Source organism: Silene latifolia, chromosome X (genome assembly GCF_048544455.1).
Source record: "Silene latifolia isolate original U9 population chromosome X, ASM4854445v1, whole genome shotgun sequence".
NCBI lineage: Eukaryota > Viridiplantae > Streptophyta > Magnoliopsida > Caryophyllales > Caryophyllaceae > Silene > Silene latifolia.
In genome coordinates, this window is record NC_133537.1 from 63,737,276 (window position 1) to 63,753,995 (window position 16,720).

Here is a 16,720-nt window from a genome sequence, read left to right on the forward strand (position 1 = left end):
GATGAGTTCCGCACACTGTGAAAACAGTGGGAGCTATTTTAAAGGCAAGAAAGCCTATGTCTAGATTGGATCTAGACACGTACTCAGAAAGTTTTGTAATGCAAATGTATACATTACGAAAGGAAAACAAGTATGTAGTAAGGTTGAGCAGGGAGTTGCTAAGACCTACTTAGCAAGGCCTAATCATAGGCTAAACATGATGAGCCATGTCATTTCAATTGAATTGAAATGAACAACTACATACAAGATAAAATTAGATTATAGAATATGAAATAGTAATCAGGCATTGACTATTCATATGTGATAATCGCATTTGTCGTTCGAGTTTTTACATTAAAAACTCTTTTCTTGTACTTTGTTACATCCAAACAGGTTGTATGACAATGTTGAACCCCGTTAAAGTGAACCCGGATTAACATGATATTTGCCCATAGTCACTTGTATGAGGTGACGTCTCGAAGTGACTAGAGTGTGATATGATTGATGGCAAGTTCAAGTGCCATAGAGTCATGTGAGATGACTAGTCGATCACATAGGCAGACTGTTAGGAACGCTTTGTCGGGCCTTATGACCGCTTATAGAGTTCTGGCAAATTTATATAGCCTGGTCGTGGCGAGAGCTATTATAGTATTCTAATGAGTCGATTCTTTTGACTAAAGACTGTTCGCCTAAGGTGGCACAGTTTCAGATTAACTTTCATTTGTGTTACTTGACCTTCGTAAATGGGGTCAAATGGGCATATTTTGGGTTATGATGGATGTGGCTAGTCGAAGGGAATAAGTGCGATAGGAATTATCCACCCCCTCGTCAGGGTTAAAACAATATCTCAGGGCCACTCGAGGAGTAATGAACAGGAAATACGTGGCCACACTCGGAAGGTATCCATGGTGGATAATTCCGGTCAATCAGTTATTCTCCAGATCGAGGAAACCACTTTTCAATATGATCACTTGCAAATACGACCTGAAAGACACCTTGCATTAAGTGGGAGATAGTAATTGGACAAGAGAATTGGTGACGCACACTTGTCGAGGACAAGTGGGAGATTGTTGGAATATGTGTCCTCCGACAATAATGCGATCACAACTGTTGATCATGATGATCACATGTTTAAATCTCATTTTTAGAACATGTGGGATGTAATATTTTTACAGTCAACTAGTCCACACATATCGGTAATGATTGGCTGACTAGAGTTTGACATTACTGTCGTGCGACGGTGGTGATCAGTTGATCCCCTTAGGTCATACCTATAGGGAAATACTCTTAATTGATTATTTAATTAATCGTATGCCGATACGAGTTAATTAAATTGCTTAAAATTGACGGATGATTTTGTGAGTAAAATTAACGTGTCTCATTGTAACTCGATTATATTAGATACGGTCTAAGTAATTGAATTGTTTTATTACTTAGATAAAATTATTGTTTACGAAACAATTTAGAATTGAAATTGAATGAATAATTTATTATAAATACAAGACGTTGTAATTTATAATTTGATAAACCGTTTTGGTACAAGTAATTACGAATTACTAGTCGATTTTAAAAATGACATATTTTATGAGTATGTTGATTTTTAATATGTTAAAAAACATTACAAATTCACATGTCAAGTAACATGTCACATTTATCACAATTTGACAAATGAAAAAAATAAAATGGATTCTCCATTTTATGCATGTACCGAAAATAAGGGTGAGAGTATATAGTTTATATTGTGTTGTTTATATTTAAATGGAGACACAATCATAACCCTAGGTTGTAGGCATGCAAGACTAGACATCTTGAGAAGAACAAACCTATAACTAGGGTTGCATGCCTAGTCTCTTGTGAAGAGCAAAAATGAAAAATATTGGGCAACCTACCCAAGCCCCTTTTTCGGCCAAGACAAAAGAAAAAGAGAAGGAGTTTTCTCTTTAATTAATCATTCATTCAAAATCTATAATTTCTAGAGTAAGAAAGATATAGATAAAACTCTCTACTATTTGTGAAAATCCTAGAGAAATAAAACTCACTAATCTCTTCTCCTCTTAACCGAAATAGAGGACAACAAATTAATATTTTTGTGTCAAAATTTTATGTAAGACTAATCCTAATACTAGATCATATTATTTTAGTCTTTAAGAGGTTTCTTTGGGTATATGCTTTTGGGAGAGATTCTAAACTTGAATCTTGTTCATCCATTATTGGAAAGCTCAAGAACTAATAAGAAGGAGATCTTGTTGGTGCCCATAAAACCGAAATTATCATAGTAAGGGTTGATGATTTCTTCTCTTTTAATTTATGTTTGCATGCATAAAATCTAGAATTTATTTTATGACTAAATAAATTGATTCATATATGAATATGTAAATTAATGAGATTAATTTTTTTTCTAACATCTCAATCATATCATCCCTAGCTGCCTTGTTGTCTTTCGTCCTACCCGGAACATTCAGCAGAGTATTGATTATATTATCACAAATGTTCTTTTCAATGTGCATAAAATCTAGGCAATGTCTAACCGGGAGGTCACGCCAGTACGAAAGTTTGGTAAAAAATATGGTTTTTTTTATAACCACGAGTAGACAACTTAGGTCCCTTATTCCCATACGTTATCTCAATATCTTTCACTTTCTCATACACTTCATGACCATGGAAAATCTGAGGACTCCCACGTTGCTCAGGACACCCATTAAATGCCTTATGAAGCTTACGATAATGATGATCAGGGCATAACTATCGACGATTTACCCTGTACACATGCTTGTGAGAATGCTTCAAATATTTTGATTCAAAATCCCCCCCACACAATGGGCAAGCCTCTTTACCATGTACAGTATGTCCATAAAGATCGCCGTACGTCGGAAAGTCAGTTATTGTACACAATAACATAGCTCTCAGATTGAAACTTTCCTTCTTATAACCATCAAACACTGGTATCCCTCTTTCCCACAGAATCTTCAGATCATCTAGAAGTGGTTCCAAATACACATCTATGTCATTTCCAGGTTGTCGAGGGCTAGATATCAAAAAAGACAACATCAGATAATTCCGTTTCATGCAAACCCATGGGGGCAAATTATAGATGGCCAACACAACTGGCCAAGTACTGTGTTGGGTACTCATGTTTCCATGAGGGTTCATTCCATCTGTGGAGAGTGCTAGACGCAAGTTCCTTGCTTCTTTGGCGAAGTCAGGATATTTAGTGTCAAACTCTTTCAACTGTTGACCATTCGCTGGGTGTCTTAACTTTCCATCTTCAATCCTTCCACTATTATGCCAAGTCAACATTCTTGCAACTTCTTCATTCAAATAAATCCTTATGAATATTAATATTATTGGAAAATAACACAACACCTTTGCTGGGATCCCTTCCTTAGTCTTATAACGCCATACAGAGCAGCGTGGACAATATGATAATTTCTCATAATCTTTACGGTACAATATGTAGTCATTGGGACAAGCATGTATTTTCTCATATTCCATGCCCAATTCTCTAATAAATTTTTTAGCCTGATATGTCCGACTCGGAAGAACATTACTGTCAGGAAGCATGTCACATAGCAAAGCTAGAAGATCCGTAAAACTCTTATCACTCCACCCATTTGCCCCCTTCAAGTTATATAACTTTACTACCGCGGACAATTTGGTATACTTCTTACAACCAGTAAATAAAGGCATTTCAGATTGACTCAACTTCTCAATCAAATCATCAGCATTTATTTCCCCATCACCGATAGCTTCAAAATCATCGAATCCATCATCTTCAGCAAACTTCTCACCTAAAACAACTCCAGGTGTAGGTAAATGATTGTTTACACACACATCATATGCCCCATCTCCTATATCTAAACAACCAGCTTCAGGTGTATGATTATTTACCTCTACATTAGATTCCTCATCCTCATCCTCTAATTCTCTATGAAAAATCAACGCCTATAATCTCTACTGAAACTATTCTTTTCTAAGTGTATTTTGACATCTGGGATAGGCCAAACCCTAATATTACCACATCTATTACAAGGGCAGGGGATTGATGAGTGGGGGTAAAATATTTCACTAACGAAATTGTAAAATTCAGCAATTCCATCATTATAAATGGGATCACCAATTTCACCATCAATCATCCAAGTACGACCCATATATAAGCCAGTAGCTATGAAAATGAGATTGCCTTTTTTAATCTATAAAGATTAATGACGGCGACGACGGCAAAGATGACTTCTTCACCATTAGTCATTCTATTATTAATACCTTTGGAATTTCATTTATTTTTAGAGTTGCATAATCTAAGACGGTTCTTATAAGTACCATTGTAATTGTGTAAGCATGCATGAGGTGAATAATGGTCAAACAACCAATAAATAGGGCATGCAATGGTAAACTAAATTCACAAAATTTCAGTTTTCACAGTGGATTTGTTTGTACAACAGTTTTAAGAAACACCGTTGTTAATTGGTGTAATATGACAACGGCTTTAAAATAACCGTTGTTGATATATGTAATATGATAACGGCTTAACAAAGAACCGTTATCATTTTGTCTTATTATTATTATAATGGTTCCAATTCTTATTATCTTATTATGCCGTTTCCATTATTTTTTATTATTATAAGTAGAAAGTTAGTCATTATAATATTTTATTTGGTGAATTGCATTTGAGTGTAAGGACTTAATTAAAACGTAGTAACAAATAACATAAATAATTAAACTTTAATTCAAATAACCACCATAATCAAAATACAACTCATAATGTCAGATAATAATTAAAGACTTAATTAGAATCTGATGAAGAATTAGGATAGTCTTCATGCCCAATTTCGGCATACATCAAGTCGTAGATCGACTCTTCATCATCCGCGGGCAGCGCAGCTGGTGGAATGGCCTCTTTCTCCCATGACATAGGCATGTTGGCAGGAATGTGATGCCTCCTGTTATGTGTCAGCAGACGATGATCAACATGGGTTGCAACCCATAGATAAGGGCCCTTTTGTTTAGCATCCGAATAAAAGTCCTCTTTCCCAGCATCTTTCTCCGCAAATCTAGCCCCTAATTTTCTTACCTGACGAAAACTATCATGGCAGTTGGCTTCGTCAAACTCGATAAAAGCGAAGCCTATATAACCTTGCTTGTTTGTAGACACAGGGTACACTTTTTTAACCGCGGTGAAACCGGAGTCATGAAGCATTTGCTTCAACCACCCAAATTAGGGTTTAAACCCTTTCCATTCCCATCATAACGAACCGGGAGATTATGGAGAATGCAAGTGAAAGGCTGTGCGTAACGATAACGTTATTGTAGCTCTGATACACCAGCCATATTTTTTTAGAGAGAAATTAAAGAGTAAATGTTTTTTTTGGGGAAAGTTAAGCTTCTCATTATAAAGATCAATTGCCCATTACAACATTACAATTATCTACCTAAAAAGACTTGAGTAAAACAACCTTAAGGCTTTTTAAGGTAATCAATCCAATTAATCACATTTGCTTTCTTACTCCTAACATCACAACAATATAGTCTACTTTGCACATCTCGTTTGACCCTAGTAAAGACAACCTCAGGCCTCCAAACACATCTATCCAGTCAGCTAAGATTTCTCACCTGCCAGATATAGTACATTAAACAGGCCAAGATTATAGCAGTCACCTTCTTTCTACACGCAGCAGGCTGTCGCCATTCAACCAGCCACTGAATGCAATTACTAGCAGGAACACTGATCTTACACCAATCAGTAACCAGGAGGAGACACTTCTTACTGTATACACAGTCAAAGAAGAGATGAGGATGGCTCTCTTCTTGACTGCCACACAGGAAACAACAATTGCTATGCGTAATACTCATTCTCAGTAGCCTATCCTGAGTAAGCAACCTCTGATGAGCAATGAGCCAGCATATAAACGAATGCTTAGGAATGATCCATCTTTTCAACATCCATGGATACCACTGCACCTGCATCCCAACTGGTTGCAACTTCTGATAGCATTCCTGAATGCTATATTTCTCTAACCCATCACCTGAGAATAACTGATCTTTAATAATATCCTTGACCTAGCATATTTTCCTCCAGGCCCAACTGCTTCCCATATTTGGTTTATACTCCATCCATCCAGTGCTCTTAATATACACTGCATTCACCCACCTGACCCACAAATGGTCTTTCTTTTTTGCGATCCACCATGCATACTTACCAATAGCAGCCAGGTTCCAAACATGTAAATTTTTCAACCCTAGTCCACCATGCTTTTTGGATTGACAAATCCTCTCCCAAGACACCAAAGCAGGGCTTTCTTTATGATCAAAGCCGTGCCAAAGGTAAGCTCTACAGATAGCCTCAATCTTACCTATAACAGTCTTTGGTAGAATAAAGATTCGAGCCCAGTAGCTATGCAAGGTTTGTAATACAACTTTTATCAACACCACCCTCCATGCATAAGATAATTTTCGTGAACCCAAGCTTCTTATTCTATCCACCACCTTGTCCACTAAACAGTTACAGTCCATAACAGATAATCTTTTAGGGGATACATTGACCCTAGATACCTGAAGGGGACTGCTCCTCTTTTAATGCCAGAAGCCACCTCAATCTCCTTAATTAGCTGTGCATCAATACCATTACAATACTGATTAAACTTATTCTTATTTATGACCAAACCAGTTGCTTTTGTAAAGTAATCAAAAGCCTTCAGCATTAGCTCAACAGAATTCCTATCCCCTTTACAGAACAAAATTAAATCATCAGTAAAGCACAAGTGAGATAGTTGTATTCTGCTGCATAGAGGATGAAACCTAAATTTTTCCTGCTTCTGAACCACCTTCAGGATTCTACTAAGATATTCAAGGCACATAGTAAAAATAAGGGGGGAGAGGGGGTCCCCTTGTCTTAACCCCCTCTGCCCTTTAAAGAATCCAAACAGTTCACCATTTAAAGACAGAGAATAGGAAGGAGTAGATATACACTCCATAATAATTTGAGAGATTTTCTTAGGAAACTCCATAGCCAGCATCATCTCCTTCACAAAATTCCATTCTACAGAATCATATGCCTTTTGTAGGTCAAGCTTCATCATGATTCTAGGTGAACAGCTCTTCCTATTATACAGCTTGATCAAGTCTTGACATATAAGGATGTTCCCAACTATGTCTCTACCCTTAATAAATGCACTTTGAGAAGCACTGATCACATCAGGCAGGATTTGACCCAATCTTGCACACAAAACCTTGGATAGACATTTATAGATTGTATTGCAGCAGGCAATGGGTCTGAACTGCAATACATTCTCAGGCAGCTCAACTTTAGGAATCAAGGTGATGATGGTGTTGTTGCATTGTTTCAGCAGCTGTCCAGATTGGAATGCCCCTTGTACAGCAGCTATCACATCATGCCCTACAATCCCCCAATTGTCCTTGAAAAACTGACTACTATACCCATCAGGTCCAGGGGCTTTAGTCCCTGGAATGCCAAACATAGCATTTTTAACCTTCTCACCAGTTATAGGTGCAATCAGCAAGTCACAATGCTCCTTAGTCAGTATAGGGCCAGCACGAACAACCCTCTGATTGATGTTACTAACCTCCTTAGACGTGCCTAAGAGAAGTTTGTAGTACTTCTCAAATGCAGCCTGAATTTCCTCTGGTTTAGTGCACATCTTATCATCCATATCCTTAATTTGAAATACTCTATTTCTAGCCCTTGTTCTCTTAATACAGGCATGGAAATAAGCAGTATTATCATCACCATATTCCATCCACTCACATTTAGCTTTTTGCCTCAGATACTGATCCCTAGCTTTCCTCAATTCAGAGAGCTCTTTGGCACATTCTTTCTCAGACAGGCATAACTCTTCATTAAGAGGATCCTGGATCTACATCACTTGGAACTGATTAAGAGCTACTTCAGCTATATGAGTGAGGTTTTCAATATCCCCAAATTGCTCCTTGTTCAACTTCTTGAAATCAGGCTTCAAACTTTTCAATTTTTGGACAACTCTGAACATAGGAGTTCCCTTCCACTGTCTCTGCCAACCAGTCCTGACAATACTCTCATACTCAGGTGCCAAGGACCACATGTTGAAATACTTAAAAGGATTGCCTCTCCTATGTATCTCCCCCTCAAAATTAATAAGACCAGGGCAATGGTCAAATAGGCCTTCAGGGAGGAAATGTACATAGCTATCAGGAAAGCACTCCATCCAGTCCACATTTATCAGCATCCTATCCAACCTACTATAGACCTTAGTCCCATGTTCATGCTTATTTGTCCAAGTATAGAAAGCACCCTTCACACTAAGGTCCTCCAACTGACAGTCATGAACCATCTGTACCAAAGGCCTCATCTCAGCATTGGTAATAGGAGCCCCTCCAATTCTCTCATTTCTGGTCATGATTGCATTAAAATCACCACCTACAATCCAAGGCCCTCTCACATTAACATAATACTGCCTCAGACTATCCCATAAAGGTTCCCTTTCAGCTTGCTTGTTTAAACCATAAACTACAGTAAACCAAAAAGCTTGCTTCCTTGTTTTATCAAACACTTTAGTATGAATACTTTGGATAGTAATATCATACACCTCAACATCAAACAAACTAGGATCCCAAATGAGCCAAATTCTCCCCCCTTTATGTAGGCTAGAATTAGTACAAATGGACCAATCATCACACAAGTTAACCCTAACTTTATTCCAATTACTACTCTTAATCTTAGTTTCTAACAAACCAAATAAACCAACTTTATTTAAATGCAAAAACCTCTTTATTTCTCGTTGTTTATTTGGATTATTCAATCCTCTAATATTCCAAATACCACAACTACCCATATTCAGAATTTGTCTTACTGGATTCCCCTTTCTCCAGAGTCTTAAACTCCAACAACCCAACTCTAGCCTTGTGCATCGAATTAGACAGTGCCTCAATAAAGGACACACCACCAGGAGTAAACCGTTTCCCCCCAGTCTCATTCCTCATAATCCTAGTGATAAATCGTCTAGGCAGAGAACTCTCCACCACAGGTGTGCTAGGAACCATTACTGGAGTCATAACCACCACAGGTTGAGTCGGGGTTTTCTGCACAAGTTTGGCCACAGGAGTCTTCTGAATAACCTTCTTGTCAGTAATATTTTTTGGTTCCTGCACAATAGTCTTCTTCACTACTCCCTTAGGCCTCCACACTTTCTGACCCACATGTTTAAACCCTCCACCCTTCCTGCAATTCTCAGCTAAATGACCCAAACCCTTACACGTACTACATGACAGAGGGAGCCAGTCATATACCACCTTAATGGACTGAGTTTTACCAGTTTCATCCAAGAACTTAAGTACAGTACGGAAAGACTGATCAATGTTTACTTCAACCATAATACGGGCAAAACCTAAGAAATTTTTGTGGAAAGTGGATTCATCACATTTAATAAATTTACCTACTCCACTTGACAGCTTCTTAAGACACTCAATTCCCCAGAATTTCACATCTAAATCATACAATTTAATCCATAACGGTATTCGTTTAACTTCATGCTTCACCAACTGCATCTCAGGATGCCATTCCTTGATAATTATCGGCTTATTATCAAAGATTAAATGACCATTATTAAGTACAAATTGCTGTTGATCCTTAGATTTAAATCGAACCAGAAATATACCGTTAGGTAGGAAAGAGATTTTGTCAATCCCCTGAGCCTGCCACACCCTATTCACAAATCCTGTGACAACAGAGCTCGGAGGGTTCGCGCCCAAGACGTAGCAAACAACAGAGGTAGACCAGAACTTGATTTCTCCTTCAACATCTTCTTTAGTGATTTGAATCAGCGGCGTCACCACTGGTTGTTCTGGTCTTTCCTTCGCAGGTTCCTCTTGCACAAATTCTTCATCCTCCTGAATTACTTCTAGGTCCAATTCCAGTTCCTGAGATGAAAACTGTAATTGACGATGATGCGATTTCCCTTTATTGTTAGTAAGAACAGTAAAATCTACTTGTTTTTGTGAGTTTTGTGAATTTTTTGGTACGGAATTTTGAGATTGCTGATGATTTTTAGTTGATTTTTTTTATCTAGCCATTGCTTGAACAAAAAGCTAACTAATTCTCTATAATTCTCTCTCTCTAACTTTCTCTCTCATCTTAAAGAGTAAATGTTTATAATTTAGATTTTGACCTAAAACATTATGAAGACATATTTATAGAATTATTTTGGTCAAATTGAATATTATTGGTCAAATTGAATATTTATTAAAGTTCTGATAAAGTTTTGCTTGCAGTGGTCAAACTGAGAAATGTAATCAAATAGTGACAACGCTTGAATTGAAAAACCGTTCTTTTATAATTAAAAATGATAATGGTTACAAGAAACCCGTATCTGTAACATAACAACGGGTACCACAAACCGTTGATGGTGCTAATTTAGTAACGGTTTTTGAAATGCCATTTTCTTAAACTGGTAATGGTTATGTAACAACCGTTGATAAGAGAGATTTTATAACGAGCTTTTGGAAACCGTTAAACGTTTTTTATAACGGTTTGTTAAGTAGCCGTTCTCACATTATAATAATAACGGTTTTCGTGGGAAACCGTTATTCTCATTATCGTGGTCTAGATTTCCGCCAATATTTGGAAAACGGTAATCTAAGTGTCGTTACTTAATGCATTCAACTGTTTCGATTCGCTCTTTATTGATTGCCAGATTTGGCGTAGTGTTTCTATGACGGACGAACGACCCGATATCCGGCCTCTTCTTCCTCCCCAGTTAAGTACTTTTGGTTCTCCTTCGCCACCTCGCGGATCTTGTAGTCTACGGGCTCGTGCTTCCTTAGCTTTTCACGCTCCTTGGGAGTGCCAGCTTTCCTCCACTACAGATACGAGTCAGATACCCATAATGAGCCGACCGGCACGGGTATGAATCACATATTCCTTTGGGCCCAGCGATTCGCCCACTGTTGACAAGATTCCGAAGTATGCGCCAAGGCAGTTTGAGGGACAATGTCTAGCTTCGGGATTTTCTGTTTTAGTCCCACTTGCCTCATCAATCTCTCTGGAAAAGTATGGACCATGAATTCCAAGCCGGGAACGCGAATGGACCGTGTCGGATCCAAGGACGATACTCCAATCACCGATCTGAGATGCCACCATGGCACTATCCACCTAATTAGGGGCCCACCTTCGCTCTTCAATTTATTTTCCCAATAGTTGCATACTCGAGTGAAGTCCACCATGTATAGCCTCGTTCTCATCGCAATTGATCGGGAGCGCTATCCTGTCACGTCATCTGGGGGCTCGATCAACCTCAACCTTTCCATTAGCCAGATCTGTAAAGGGGACGGGAGTCCGTATCATAACCGGCCAAAAAAAAAGAGAAAAAAATTGAAAAAAACGGAGATAAAAAACGGCCGAATAAGACAAGAAACGGGTTCTTACCTTTAAAATAATAGGACTCCCAAGATAAGGATGCTCGCGGTTCGCCTTCTTATTGTCCAATCCTAGAATGGTCTCTCCTAGAACTAAGCATGCTGGGCTCCAGCACAGTTCCATTTGCTCCACTATGCCTAAAAATCGTGAGCCACCCCTCATCTCTTGGTCCACATGCCCTCGCAAGATGTATCAATAAAGAAGGCAAAATGCATAAGCTCTGCGCCTCGCTGCATAGGAGATAGTAGGGTCCTCCCTATTTGTAAATCGATCAACGAATTCGAATATACGGACACCTTTCGAGGTCACAAGATGGTCTACCTTAGCCTTGGTCAATCCAAGCAAGTCTCTGAATTTGTTTTTATATCCTTGAGAGCTATGGGGAATAGCCGGAACACTTTCTGCATCCCATCCTCCAACCGCAACAATTTCTTCAGGAAAAGGACAAATTCCGCGTCCCGGAAAAGCAAATACATGAAAATTCGGGTCCCAATATTCAAGACAAGCATCCAAGAAGGGCCTAACTACCTTCACTAGCTTCAAACTTATGATGGATCCTAAGTTGAAAGCACCCATGTCGTGTTTCTCCACATTTGTAAATTCATTTGTCTACTCCTTAATGCGATTTTCAAAGGCATCCATGTTTTGTTGGAAAATTTTGAGAAGATATAGGAGGTTTTATGTAAAAGACGGAATCAAGGAAGAGAGAATTGTGAAATAGAAGCTCAACCGAGGCCTCTATTTATACTGTTTATTGTTTCCTAATTTCAGCTGAAGACGGACTAACTGGGGAAAAGACACAGCAGTTGCTACGCCTCTTCGAAGGTTCGCAGCTCCTGCTGCGCCTCTTCCCCAAGATCTTTTCCTCGTTTAACAGCCACGGGATCTTTCCTATTCTGTTTTAAGTAAAGTTTCCTATTCCTATAGGGATTTATTTCGGTAATTCCAAATAATTACCAATTTTATGTTTCCTAATCTTTTACGGGTTCGCTTTTCGAGGCAAAATCGACATTTTCGCCAAATACGCACACTTCTCCTTTTTTTAATTTCTTTTTTTTCCTGGGAATCATTTCACTCCCTCTTTTCAAAATTGTTTATGATATACTTAGACATTTCTTTTAAATTCTTTTTTTTTAGGGGGTAGCCCTCCCTACCGTCCGGTCGCGTCATTTTCGTACACTTTTTTTTTCATTTTTGTCCATTTTCGGATCCTTTTTTTTTTCGTCCATTTTGTCAAATGTCGGGCACCGTTCTTTCCATTTTTCGCGCTAATTTAGGCCATTTATCTACATGAATTCCTTTTGCTATATGTTTTGCTTGTGATTTCCTAAGTGAATTTCGGCAGCATGACGGCGTAAACCGTCACATGCCAAACCTGTTTTTTAAAGCTAACCAACATATACAGCAAACACCCAGCAGCAAAGTCACGCAGGTCGTCATATATACAACCAAAATATATACAGCCGAAAAGCAAAATTTACATCAAGTACGGACTCCTGCGCAAAGTGACGTGCAAAAAATGTACAAATGTACAACAAACAACAGTCAGCAAACTAATCCTGACGACCCCTCAGCTCAACCACTGTTGCCTCAAGGGCAGCGATCTCAGCATCTCTGGCCTCGAGCTCCCTCAGCAAGCGGACCGTCTCCTCCTGGAACTGCGCCAGCTCACACTCCAAGCCACGCTCCCTCTACACAGGAAAATGGAGCGATATTTTACCTTACTTTAATTTGCTTCACAAAATTGGAAATGATAAAGTAAAGGAACGAGTACAAAAGGTTCATACCTGTCGCCCCGAGCCACCTATGAGAGCCTCGATGGCTGTAGCTCGCAGCCGGTTGGCCATCCTCCACAACTCCACGTGCCTGGACGGTGCCACATTCATCGAAAAACAGAAAAGTTTCAAGCAAATGCATTCCTTTGTAATAAAGAAGAAAATACAAAAGACAGCCAAAGCTGGGGGCTTACACTCCTCACGATGTGTTGCCACTCCTCCAAGCCAACGTCAGTCACAGCCTCACTGAAATCCTGGATCTTCGAGATCACCGCCATGCCCGCCCAGTCAGTGTACTCCAACTTCTCTGGAAAAGCTGGGGGCTCGACGCCCGCCACCTCGATCTCCTGTAAAATTCAAGTGATTCATTATTTTGGTTATCATTCATCATCTATCAGGTTTATCAAAGATAAGTAAACAGTAGACATGCTTACCACGATCGGGCAGTACGCAAGCCTCCGGCGAAAAAACTCATCATACTCCTCACCGGGAAGGAGGAGGGCGTCACCACTCGCACCAGCCAGGTCAGCTGTCGTCTCAGCCTCTAAAGTTTCCCTAAACATCGTCTGTGGAGGATCGATGGGGACCGTAAAAGCGTCGCGAGAGCACTACCGAGCCAAACGCTCACCCAAGTACCACATAAGCCCCATGGGCGTCGTCAACAGCAACCGACTCGAACTCCGAGGACGGAGAACCTCAGCCACAAAGTCTGGAGCTCTAGTGTAACCCTCCCAAGGCCTAGGCACCCACTAAAGCAAGGAAACGAGGGATCATTTCTATGATCGTCTCTAAGTGAAGAAAAGATAAAATGAAGATCAAAGACACTTACGCTGTCTAACCTCAGGGCGTTCACGCCCCTTCGGCATACGTCGTAAGAAGATCGCTGGCTCTTCCAATGACACACTACCCAGTCCCTCACGACGGGGTACGCTCTCGCTACGTCCGCCGCCCTCGTGGGCGGGAAGCCAGGGAAGTAGGAGTACACCCACGCCTGCAGGAAAAGTAATAATGATTACAAATCATTCTCTTCAAAAATGATCTTTCATATTTTTTAAAAAAATGATGATCTTTCATATTTGCAAGAAAGGTTGAATACCTCCAAGAGAAGTCCAGGACCAACAGTGGCAGGAGAAGTCCCCTTCTTCATCAGCTCCGGACGAACCATGGCCTTTATGTAGCGTGTGAGGACCGCAAAGCTAGGAGTAACCCAGTCCCAACGACCTAGGCTACTCAAATCAGCAAGAAACGGAAGAAGCTTCGTTGACAGCCTCTCCCCCTTATCTCTGAGGTTAGATCGAAGACAAGAACCACCACAACCACAAACGAGCCCGCTGCTCAACAGTACAGGGTGGTGGAGGCACCATGTGTCCATCCATCCTCACACTCGCCGGAACCCTGCCGCCGAAGTAGTCCCTAACGTAGGTACTCGGCACCAAACCAGGAACCTGGGCCGCGCTCGCAGCCAGGTTCCAGCCAACTAGAGCCTCAGCCGAGTCTATCCTTATGGCCACCGACGGCCACACCAATGGCTCATCCCCACACGGCAGACCCAAGATCATGTCGTAGTCCTCTAAGGTAACCTATATCTCTCCAAAAGGCATATGGTAAGTCGAGGTCGTGTCCTAGAAACGATCAAGAAAGGCTCGAATCAGGCTGAGATTAGCCCGAATCTTCCTCTCCTTGATCTCCCTCCAGCCTCGCACCAAGGTACCGAAAGCTCCCTGCTCGATGATAGCCTTCTCCTCCTCCGACAGCTTCCCAAAGGCGTCCATCATCGATGTGTAACCAGAAAAAGACCTCATGTTCCCAGCCTCCTGCGTCAATTCAAAAGAAGACTTTTTTTTAAGCATACAAAAGCGCAAGAAATAAGCAAATGAGGTAAGTGTGTAAGAAATAAACAGATAGGGAATGACAAGCTGAAGGCTTACCATACTGCTCGCCATCCTATACGACAACTGGCTCTTTGCCGCCCAAATGAGATGTCTCCCATCCCATTTCTCGGCCCACTCAGGCGCTCCTGCGAGCAGATGGCCGCCTCGTCCTACATTGGCCCTCCGCGCGGCCTCCTCCTCCATATCCTGAACGGTAGAAGGGTCAACTTTAGTGTCCATGGGGCCTCACCCCAACGTAGAAGGTACGTCCTCTGCAAATAAAAGTAAACAAAGCAATGCTAAGTGTGTTTTCAAGCATTTTCAAGCGTTTAAAGCGGCATTTCTGGCCATCTTTGGCCATGCTTTCCAAAGTCCAACCACACATGCAGTAGTATGAGTCAAGACAAGCCTAAGTTCAAGCCTAGTTGTGGGTTTGAGTCGAAAATTCAGTAGCATTTCGCTACAATAGCAATTATGCCATACAAAAGTGTCCCAGAGAAGCTGTCACAAATTGAAAATCCGGCATAATATCAGGTTTACCCATTACTCAAGGTTTCCAGAACATCAAGTTTCATAAAAAATGGGCTAGTATAGGGCCATTTTCGAAGGGTTTTACAGTTTAGCAGAGAAACCGTCACATTTCGCCCTCAAATCCTTAATACTCGACGAAAATTCAAAAGGGATACATGGTTAATGTACTAACATGGTCAATTACTCATTTCTAATGTCAATTTCATGAGGCAAATTCATTTGAGATAAAAGCCCCAAAAGTTCGACAAATTGGGTGTATAAACCCTAATTTTCGACCCAAAATCAAGGCTCAAATGAAAATTAAAGCAAGTACAAGACACATACCTCGATTAGTCATCGTTTATGGCGAGTTTTGATCAAGTTTTGACGGAATTTGGACAGAATTTGGTTGAGTTTTTGTGAAGAAAACGAAATGTTTGTGTTTTGAAATAAAAACAAAACACGACTTAAGTCGGGTTTTTACCCAAACAGGGACGAGCCCAGGAAAGGACGCAGCACTTGCTGCGCCTCTTCCAAGAGTCGCGGCTTTTGCCGCGCCTTTTCCTCAACAAGCTTCCTCAAAATTCGTTGAAATTCGTTAGAAGTTCGTTATTTGTGGGTCCAGGCTTCATGCGCCCTTTCCCCAGCATATGGCTCCTTTTTGGGTGTTCTCTTCTTCCGAATCGGTATTTTATCCTCAACAGACTACAGACTACAGACAACCACGACATTTTGTTCCCCGAGAGAATTCGTGATCATTAAATACAGTTCATTGGCTTCTCCTCTTTATTGGAATTTCGCTTGTGACTACCCGAGCGGATTTTCTTTCCTCAGCGATGCTAAGGACGCGTCATTGATTTTCTCCTCAGCGGTGCCAAGGGCATGTCGTTGTCGATCTGACACCTTTATTTTCTCCTCAGCGGTGCTAAGGATGCGCCGTTGTCGATCTGACACCTTGATTTTCTCCTCAGCGGTGCCAAGGGCGCGCCGTTGTCGATCAGATACCTTTTCTCCTCAACGGTGCCAGGGGCGCGCCATTGTGGATCAGATACCTTTTCTCCTCAGCGGTGCTAAGGGCGCACCATTGTCGATCAGATGCCTTTATTTTCTCCTCAGCGGTGCCAAGGGCGCGCCGTTGTTGATCAGATATCTTTATGCTTCCCCCGATGTCAAGGGTGCGCCAT

At 40.7% G+C, this 16,720-nt stretch overlaps 1 protein-coding gene across 1 annotated transcript; it reads right to left on the reverse strand.

Annotated features, from left to right (window-relative positions):
* Window positions 1–5,568: 5,568 nt before the first annotated feature.
* Window positions 5,569–15,098, reverse strand: LOC141617484 (uncharacterized). Its single transcript, XM_074434683.1, has 11 exons — window positions 15,084–15,098; window positions 14,867–14,969; window positions 13,995–14,146; window positions 13,350–13,502; window positions 13,168–13,246; window positions 8,820–9,923; window positions 7,878–8,692; window positions 6,526–7,847; window positions 6,174–6,367; window positions 5,632–5,999; window positions 5,569–5,586 (listed from the first exon to the last, which is right to left on the reverse strand). The coding sequence occupies exons 1-11, from the start codon at window positions 15,096–15,098 to the stop codon at window positions 5,569–5,571; spliced, it is 4,323 nt and encodes a 1,440-aa protein (XP_074290784.1).
* Between the last annotated feature and the right edge of the window lie 1,622 nt (window positions 15,099–16,720).

Bases quoted from the DNA above. Each gene is read 5' to 3' on its own strand.
- LOC141617484 (XM_074434683.1), bottom strand. The intron at 13,503-13,994 runs GTTAGACAGCGT...TGAATTTTACAG, and splicing joins AGGGGCGTGAACGCCCTGAG to GAGATCGAGGTGGCGGGCGT. The intron at 6,368-6,525 runs GTATCTAGGGTC...AACCTTGCATAG, and splicing joins AGAGGAGCAGTCCCCTTCAG to CTACTGGGCTCGAATCTTTA.